The 10192-nt window shown below is 36.3% G+C and overlaps 1 protein-coding gene across 1 annotated transcript; it reads left to right on the forward strand.

Annotated features, from left to right (window-relative positions):
• The first annotated feature begins 1124 nt into the window (after nucleotides 1–1124).
• On the forward strand, nucleotides 1125–9868 carry LOC135643380 (pyrophosphate--fructose 6-phosphate 1-phosphotransferase subunit alpha). Its single transcript, XM_065160242.1, has 19 exons — nucleotides 1125–1282; nucleotides 2955–3127; nucleotides 3554–3666; nucleotides 5373–5447; nucleotides 5535–5648; nucleotides 5738–5805; nucleotides 5998–6081; nucleotides 6397–6450; nucleotides 6794–6874; nucleotides 6979–7072; nucleotides 7149–7222; nucleotides 7325–7435; nucleotides 7542–7586; nucleotides 7671–7727; nucleotides 7923–8027; nucleotides 8114–8230; nucleotides 8359–8462; nucleotides 8688–8853; nucleotides 9505–9868. The coding sequence occupies exons 1-19, from the start codon at nucleotides 1193–1195 to the stop codon at nucleotides 9619–9621; spliced, it is 1842 nt and encodes a 613-aa protein (XP_065016314.1). The 5' UTR covers nucleotides 1125–1192; the 3' UTR covers nucleotides 9622–9868.
• Nucleotides 9869–10192: the final 324 nt, after the last annotated feature.

The following is a 10192-nucleotide window of genomic DNA, read 5'->3' on the forward strand; positions in this document are numbered from 1 at the left end:
GAATACATATCTGAGACCTTATTAAAAAATATAAGTTAGTGCATAGTATATTATTGAATTTTTTGTTTCTTAGCTGTAATTTTTTTTGTATAGGATTATAATATTTTTATGAATGTGTAAAGGATATCATAACCTTATTCAAAAATATTATAACCAATATGATTTATATTAAGTATGGAAAATATAACACCCCTTATTAGTCTCACATCCAAGGCAGGTAAAATTAATATTGACTTATAAGGGTTTGTACTATTATTAATTTTAGTTTAAGTATTTTGATCAGTGATTTAAACCAAATGAAGTTGATAGATTAGCTCATCCAAAATTTTTTTTTCATTAGATATAGGGGGTAACAAAAATAAAAAAAGGAAAGTCATAATTTGTCATTTCAATTTCACCCTTTAAAATGTAGGAGTTTCTCACTCCTATTCTTCAATCTTTTTTCACTTTTTGTTTTGGGTCTTTTTATTAACTTGTTTTGCACCAAATTTTAAACCCATTCGAATAAACTGTTTAATGAAAAATGAAATTTGTTAAAAAAAGATAAATTTGAGAAATAAAATTTAAAATTCAAAGTTAAAAGTATTTTTAAATATATATTTTTAAACAATATTTTTGGATAATATATTTTTTAACAGAACTAAGCATATTTTTTTTACTCTCATATATATTATATGCTAAAGATATTTTTGGCTTCATTGGATACCTATTCTATCGGACCCAAGAATCCGACCCGCTAACACCAATACCCAAACCACGAAAGTGACAGACGCGTCCAAATCAAGATGGATCAGGCACATTCCTGGGGGACACGTGTATGGACAGAATCGAGTTGCACCAAAACTTTTCAAGAGGTTCTGATAAGCATCCAGTCCTTGTCGATGGCCCTATTGTGAATAGTTCCCAATACCTGGGGTTTTCCCGAAGATTAGGAGCCAAGGGTTTAGTGGCGAGACTCGATAAGTGATTTCTGAATCACCTGTCCCTGTTCAGACACCAGCTTGTAACTTTTCAGCTTCTTATTGGATGTCTTACAGATGGTCCAATTACCAAAACCAATGGGAAGGCATCGTTCTCTGGTTTGAGATTTGACCGAGAGACAATAGTTAGAATCGTTGTTATGATATGATCCTCGTCACTATAATAGGAGAGGCGACGGAGAGAACGAGAGGGAGAGAGAGAGAGAGGAAGAATGGATTCCGATTACGGCGTCCTAAGAGAGCTTTCAGATCTCCAGAAGCTGCGCGCCCTCTACCAGCCGGGGCTCCCTCCATGCGTTCAGGTCTACCTTTCGCCCACCTCTGATATGGTTTTCATCGTCGCCATTGCCACTCCCTTGCTTCTTTGCCCGAGATCTATGCCTTATGCTTTTGATCGATAGGGTTTCCCTGTGAAGTGTTAGATTATCCCATTTGGTGCTCATTCCGGTCGGATCTGGATTGTTTCTGGTTGTTTGCAACATTTGAGACATTGCGTCTAGGAGATCGGAACTTTGTGATGCTTTTCTTGTTTGGATGAGTTTGTTGTCTTATAACTCTCTCTTCCTTGCATACTTTTACGTGCTCGAATTCGGATACGAGGAGTGAGCTCCAAGTCGCACGCCGAAGAGTCTATCATAGGACTATTTGTGCTTTGTTGTTTGTCGTTTTCGTTTTTTTGGCTTGTTTATTCTATTCCAAGAACAGGTTTTCATGGGTTTGTGGGGTTCATGGCCTTGATACGGGAGATGGCAAAAATATTTCTCATGGAGTCCTCAAGAGGATTCTCAGGAACAGTTGACTTTCACATGGGTGTTGGTTCAGTTCGTCTCCCAACTGAGGATCTACAGGATGAGATTTGCTGAAACATAAAACGTAAACGGTGGTTCCTTCTACCTCCGATTTTAATAGAACCTTTTAAAGGGTACGCTGGTAAGATCGCATTTCTTTAGCGGCGAATGATGTTTGGCTTAAATTGAATCCCATCAGAATCATGCGTCTCTGCGGTTTGATGGTATCATATATTCACAATTTTCATTATGAAAACACTTGCTACCAGAAACTGGAAAGATGAGGTCCTCAGTTTCTTGATATTAAATTTTTAGAATCCTTATTACGAATTAGTATACAACATTGGCTGATCTGAACTTGAAAAGGTACATTCTCAATTTCGTGATAGCACTCATTAGAAACCATACTTTGGTGGATTCAGACAACTAAACAATCCTTGATGGCGATGCTCTTTCTGGTCGCCCAGTCGAGGTGAAAATCAGATCCAATGTGACCCTTCTTCTTACCTCAAGCTTCTATCATGTTAGTACATAACTGCTCGGAGTGCCAAGCACCTGCTTCGAGTATGCCTTGAAGGTCAAAAATCCGACATGCAAGAGGATATAAAAGATCTCAGGATTTGGCCCAAGGTGGTCTTCAATGCTCGAGTCAAACCTTTAATAGGGAGAGACACAAATGCTTAGCAAATGGTGGTTGGGAAAAGTAAATATAGTTGATTTTAGTGTCAATGTATTACCCAGACAATCCTTTTATATACCTCATTTATCTGTTTCGAGGTTGGCTGACCCAATGGACTGTCCATGGAGATCCATCTCAATGTGTGAAGATGAACAAGGATTGGACGACTCTTAAATAGTGACAAGGTTGGCCCATCAATAGCTTGATGGGACTGACATAAATGGTTGAGGTGGACAAAATAGTGAACCGTTCATGTTGTTAATATTGTTGGGACTAAAATACCTGGTACTAGGGAGTGGTAGTTGGATTAGGCTCTTTGGGCGACCCCTCATCTCTTGGTTTAGACTTTCTGCCAAATTACAATTCTATATTTAACAATGATGCAGGGTCCTTTTTGTTGCTTGTATTTGTCTGTGCAACTTTTGATATTTAACTATTGTCTAACATATTTCTTTGTCTTTTAATCTTCTGACTCTGAGAGATTACTCTTGCCTTTTCCTTAAACAGGGCACGACAGTCAGAGTTGAGTTTGGTGATGCAACAACCACATCTGATCCTGCTGGTGCACATGTCATAAGCCAAGCGTTCCCACACACATATGGGCAACCTTTGGCTCATTTTTTAAGGCCAACAGCCAAAGTTCCTGATGCACAGATCATAGTAGAGCAACCGGCTATAAGGTCTACATTCATCATTCGGTTCTGTTTTTATCTAATTTTAATTGGCATATTCCATGAGAATTATTCTTTTTTTATATGTATGTAATCCAAAATTTTTTTCTTAGATCTATATGACATTTTTTTGAACTTTTGTATGTGACTTCCTGTCCCATGGTTTTATAATATGCATCTAGTAGTAAAGGAACCTTTCTAGAGAATTATGTGTTTTAATATGTTAGGAGAATACATTTTGGTGAAACTTCTAGTCTATCCAAGGATTTTCTCAAAGAACAATCCAATGATAAATTAAGAAAAAATTTGATTAGGTAATATTATGTTGGAATGGTCATTAGTCTATTTTGTTGTGGTTTCTTTACACTTGGGTGCAGTAAGCAATTTCTTTGACTCAAAGCATGTTCCATGTAACAGCAGACCTTCTTGTTGCAGGGTTGGTGTGGTATTTTGTGGCAGACAATCTCCAGGAGGACATAATGTTATTTGGGGTCTTCATAGTGCCATTAAATCTCACAACCCTAACAGTACATTGCTTGGTTTTGTTGGTAAGTATTAGCAATATATACTGTTTATTCAGATAAGGATGTAAAATTAGTTTTTTTCCATTATTTTCTGATGGTGATGACAGCTCATATGACACCCTAAATCATTTTCTATATTCTCCTTGTCTATTTCAAGTTGAACAATATAATTTTTTATTTCTATAATTTGTCGTTATACCTTTCTCCAAGTAGGTTTATTTCCCAAGTTAAATGTCTGATATTCTGCCTCTTGGATTGGCAGCATAGCCCCTCTAGAATTATCTTTTTCACCAGCTATAACTACTAGGTTTATTTTCTGTTGAGTTTGGTCTGGGACTACAGTTTGCAATGTCTGAGAGCTGTCCGTGCATGCGTACAAGCATGCATGTGTGAGGATACTTGAAGAGAGCAAAATGCACTCTCGCCAAGTCTTTCTAGGTGGTGAATACTTTGTTTCCTAGTTCCATGAAGCTAGAAAAATTTTAAAGTGTCTAAGCTAGATTTCAAATTTTAAAATGTCTTGGTCTTTAGCTAGAAACATATTGTAGATTGATGTGATTCAAATTTCATGTTTTTCATTTCCTTTAGTGTTATGTATGTCAATTTCAATGTTGCCAATACGGTAGCATAGCGTGATTTGCATCATGTTGTTATTAAAATGAGAAGTCATTTAATTTGTATACTTTAGGCTATTCTAGATATTTCTTGAATCTATCTGGTCAGTCCTAAATATTTGTCTACATTTACTTGAAATGATGCTTTTGCGCTATTTTCTTCACTTGCGATTTCATTAGAACTTCATAATGTCTTATTGTGTTTGTGTTTGTTTTCTTCCTTTCTCATTGTTGTCGGCCGACTACAATGATTCAGTGTCCATGATAATAGGAACATAACAGTTTCAGCAGAACTATAAGATTTATCTTATGTCTATGTTTTACAGCGGATTTATCACATGGATCACCCTTTCTCCAGTGTTTTCTTTTTCCTTGAGGCAATATTCTCTGACATTTTATGTTGTCAACTGTTAGCATTTGCACCATTCTTTATGATGCATCACTGAGTCAATGGCATTCATGGTATTCCAAAGAAATAGCTTTGTTACAGATTGAGATTTTCTATCACATTTTTGCTGAAATCCTAACCTAGAAATTCTACTTATAAGATAAAAATCATGGGTTTTAGATGAGCACATTGTTGCTTGAGAAGAGTAATTTCACTTCTTTGTTGTTGGTTTTAATGGATTGGGGCTAAGTTCAGAGAGTTCACTTGGATTCTGAATCTTCTCTGCTTATGCCTAATATTACACCGAAACACTAGCTTTTACATGGGCATTCTTTGCATAATTTGCTTCCTCTTAATATATGATGCTACATGTTTCTTATACTTCTTCCTTGACCTTCAATCAAGTTGTGTAATATTTATCAATTAATTTTTTTTTAATGTGTAATTCAGTGTAAGTGGATCAAGTCAAGCTGCTCCGTTATATTATGGTTCTGATTTCTTAAATAGCATTGAAAAGGAATATGACTTTAATCTATACATGACCCTCAGCTCTCGACCAGTTTTTCCTCTCCATCTCCCTGTTTCTATCTCTCCATTGTGTGTCTTCACTTGCTCTATTTTTAAGTGTGTTTATAAGCCTCTGAATGTGATATATTCATATAAACACATATTTTTACACTTGTATTGCATATATATCCCTTTCTGATTTCTATTTGATGTTGTTGCAGGTGGCACTGAAGGATTATTTGCAAAGAAAACATTGGAAATCACAAATGATATCCTCTCAACATATCAAAACCAAGGTCTGCTAAAAGTATTCATGGTTTCAATTCTTTTGTTCTACTTTTATAGATAATTCTTCCAAATATGTGACTCTTTGGCTTTACCAGGTGGATATGACTTACTTGGTCGGACAAAGGATCAAATAAGAACAACTGAGCAAGTGAATGCTGCAATGTCTGCCTGTCAAGAATTGAAGTTGGATGGTCTTGTCATTATTGGAGGTACCTGTATTATTATACATATATCTTTGTCAGTGTAGGTTGCAAAGATAAATCATGTTGTTTACCTGCTTTTCCTTGCATTTCTCCAGGAGTTACCTCCAATACTGATGCTGCTCAACTTGCAGAGACATTTGCTGAGTTGAAATGTTCCACAAAGGTATTTATTTTGGCTTCAAAAAGACATGAGAAATTAATTCCTTTTGTTTAGCATTTAATTTGGTTTTAGAAGGATTTATTTTGATCGATGGTGCAATATGAGCTTGTGAATCAGACATGTTTGTGAGTATAGGTTGTTTTCTTATATGATCTGTTCAGGTTGAATAGCTAAACACTAGAAGTTTATGGACAGGTGGTTGGAGTTCCTGTAACCTTGAACGGGGATCTAAAAAATCAATTTGTTGAGACAAATGTAGGATTTGACACAATTTGCAAGGTATTTTTTATTTGTCTTTCTTCATAGAATCTTGATCATTTGTGTTTATGGCATAACACTTAAAGTTCTTTCTTCATGGCTCTGGATAAAACTTAATTCTAGTAAGTGCATTGTAACATGTGCCATCATTCTTTGTTTCTGCTCAATATGAAATAAAGACCAACACTCTTATTATTTTTGTTATGCTTTTGCTGACAATAAATGTGCATCCTGGATTCTAGAATTAACATTCAGCTTTCTCCTCTACCGTGGTCATGACTAATATTGTACTGTTCAATGTCTTAATGAATATTACTTTTGTCACCCTATTTGCAGGTCAACTCACAACTTATTAGTAATGTATGCACAGATGCTCTCTCTGCAGAAAAGGTAATGACTTAACTCATAGATTCTGGGGAGAAAAAGTAATATTTATGTATGAAAATAGCTGTGAAATTTATGGACATGCAAGGAGTCAAATCTTTATGTAAGAATCTTGGAAACTGGCTACTTCATTTTTCCTTAAGACACTGAGAAAACTGAAAAAATGCTACCCAGTAATCCATTGGGATCTTCATCTTATCATGCAGTCTTGCTTATAAAATACTTTGCTACAAGGCTAATATTGCTAAACAATTAGACGAAAATTGCTTTTGCTTATAACAATTTACTTTCCTGCCATGTTTTTCTTTGCTCATGCCTCTAACCAAATTAGACGAAAATGAATTTGCAGTATTATTATTTTATTCGCCTGATGGGCCGCAAGGCATCACATGTAGCCTTGGAGTGTACTCTCCAGTCACACCCAAATATGGTCAGTTCTTTTGTCAGATTTATGTCATTTTTTCTTCTCTTTCAATCATTTGCATTGTGAATATGCTTCGATTGCTGATTGGAGTTCACTTCAACTGATCTTAGGTCATTCTAGGTGAGGAAGTCGCAGCATCAAAACTTACAATTTTTGACATTACACAGCAGATCTGTGATGCAGTCCAAGCCAGGGCAGAAAAAGGTCACATGAGGAGCTGTTAATTCGCCTTTTACTGATATGTTTTCTTTTCCTGATGCACTATTTTGCTTTTGCACAGACAAATATCATGGTGTCATCCTCATCCCAGAGGGTCTTGTAGAGAGCATACCAGAATTATACGCACTGCTTCAGGTAGTTGATATGTTGCATGGCGAAACAACTTCATTATTAGTTCTTAGCTTTACAATTAAAGATGATCTGACTTTCTTTTTCATTATGTTATAACTGCTATAGGAAATTCATGGTCTTCATCGTCGAGGAGTGTCTGTTGAGGATATTTCTTCTCAGCTTTCCCCATGGGCATCTGCACTGTTTGTTTTTTTGCCACCATTTATCAGGAAACAGGTTCTGTTTCGAGTACTTTTCTTTGGTGAATATGTTGTAGATGTTTATTCACTGGATGCTATTAAATTTTTTGTGAATTATTAGTAACTCTATAAGTGCCCTGCAGTTGCTTCTGCATCCAGAATCTGATGACTCTGCCCAGCTTTCCCAGGTAAACCTCAAACATTTTGGCAGATATTCAGAATAGTTCAAGCATTTATATAGTCTTACTTTCTTTTCATGCTTCTCTGTTTAGATTGAGACAGAAAAGCTTCTAGCTCAATTGGTGGAGACAGAAATGAATAAGCGGTTGGTAAGTTCAATCTAGCTTTAAGACTCCCTAGTTCATCAATAAAATTGATCGAGAATTAGAATTATTGTGTTTGTATGTTCTCTGTTGTTGGACGAGGCTCTGTATCAGTAACTATTTCTTTATGTAAGAAATTGTTTTCTTTTTTTACCTTTTTTTATTCATTTATATAACACATCTTTCATCCTATCTTAACAGAAGGAAGGCACCTACAAGGGAAAGAAATTTAATGCAATATGCCACTTTTTCGGGTATCAAGCTCGAGGGTCTTTACCATCAAAATTCGATTGTGACTATGCATTTGTAAGTCCTATGAATAGCAACTCATCTTTAGCTTCCTCATTTGGCATGAAGGGTGAACATGTATCAACTTAACTGTACTGTTTTAGGTTCTTGGGCATGTGTGCTATCACATACTGGCAGCCGGTTTAAATGGTTACATGGCAACTATTACAAATCTGAAAAACCCAGTGAATAAGTGGCGATGTGGAGCTGCTCCAATTACAGTAAGATGTGTACCTTGTGTGTTAGTATTATGAATAACTGGCTTCTTCAGAGCCTGACTGCAGGGATCTGCTTATTTTGTACAAACCATGACAAGCTCTATTTGACTAGAAACTTTGATTACTGCTAGGCAATGATGACTGTGAAGCGTTGGTCACATGGTCCTGGAGCCATGCCAATAGGAAAACCTGCCATCCACCCTGCCACAGTTGATTTGAAGGGAAAAGCATACGAGTATGTTTTCATCAGCAACATTTAGCTATAACTTCTTTGCTGCTCATAACTTCTCTAGGTCTACTTGCTGGGCAACTAAGCCACTTATTACTCAGTTTTTTCTGTTTCTTCATTTGTTTTCTGGATAATTTTCTTTTCTTATTAATTGCAAATCCTTACCTAGCTGGCGTTAGTTTAATATTCTTATTAATTAGCATTTTTAAGTAATTCAAATTTGGAATCCAGGTTGCTGAGGCGCAGTGCTTCAAGTTTTTTGATGGATGATATATATAGAAACCCAGGACCACTCCAGTTTGATGGTCCAGGTGCAGATGCTAAGGCTATATCATTGTGTGTTGAAGATCAAGATTACATGGGCCGGATCAAATTGCTGCAGGAGTATCTAGATAAGGTACTTATATCTTGTCATTAGTTTGTCTCATGTGCGTTTTTATTTTTTGTATATCAGTGTTGTTGAATATGCAATAATCACATCAAAAAGAAATTGTTGCAAGAATCAATAGCTTCTTCAAGATTTTCTGGATTACCAGTAATCTGAATATTGTCATCCATTCCTTTCGATGCTTAAGAGATATTTTTTCACATCAAAAGCTTGAATTTTCAACATAGGTCATGATGACTGGTTTTAATGCTTATTATCCACTCAGTAACATATATCGTATATAAGCCAAGGACATTTGGTGCTCTTCATTTGTATGTTCTATCACGGTTATAACCTCTAGTTAGAATGTTTAACTTCTACTTGGACACAAGATTTAGCAAATTATATTACCTTCTTTCGAATTTGCTTCTTTGTAACAAAATATGATCCATAGTTGTAACATTTTGCTTTAGGGTGTTTCCATTGCTTTCTGAAACATTTTGCCCGAGGGTACGACTGTCATCTGTGTTTCTATTGGGCCCTGGTACTGCTGTCCGTCCAAACCATGTTATTGGACTTCCTTTGTGCTGAGGCATTAGCTGTTTATTATATTTTGCATAAATTATATGATGTTATCTGCTTTATTATGATTCCTATGCTGACGCCTTTAGTTTTATACAGGTCAGGAGCATTGTGAAGCCAGGATGTCCGCAAGAAGTCCTGAAAGCAGCTTTAAGTTCTATGGCCTCCGTGACAGATGTGTTGTCTGTCATGTCTTCTTCCTCGCTCAATGGGTAGACACCCCTCTGAAACAACCATTCTCACTGGAAGATCTTACCAGGCTGCATGTTTCCTTTTCCCTCTCCTTAATCAGCTTTTCCAAACTCCTAAGGTTTATTAGGAAGTACCTGAGAGTGATTTGACTTTCTAATGCTTCTATCTCTTTTTCCATTGTATCCACCAATTTTGACCATATGTCGCCACTCATGAGCCCACACTTACATATCTGCTGGGAGCGGAATAAAAGAACAAACAATTTGGTTCATTGAGATAAAATGGAACCGATATTGCCTTTACATGCTGAGAAGATGCATAATAAGTGCATCCGTTTCATGAATGAGCGGCTGTGCTCGGAAGCCTTGGATACGTGGAATGGTGTTTGAGGCTTGAGGGAGGGATATTATGGAGTTTGAGCGACGAAGCACCTGACGTAATTCTTTGATGCCTCCATTTTCATCTTTTATTAAGCCTCATTAGTCCCTATATTAGCTGGAGCAACAAAGATTGATTTGGGAATTAGTTGTACAGTCACTAATAAATTGCCAATCAAGTGTAAAAAAATAATCTAGGAGAGTTTTTTTTGGGTTTT

The sequence above is a fragment of the Musa acuminata genome, chromosome BXJ3-7 (assembly GCF_036884655.1).
Source record: "Musa acuminata AAA Group cultivar baxijiao chromosome BXJ3-7, Cavendish_Baxijiao_AAA, whole genome shotgun sequence".
NCBI lineage: Eukaryota > Viridiplantae > Streptophyta > Magnoliopsida > Zingiberales > Musaceae > Musa > Musa acuminata.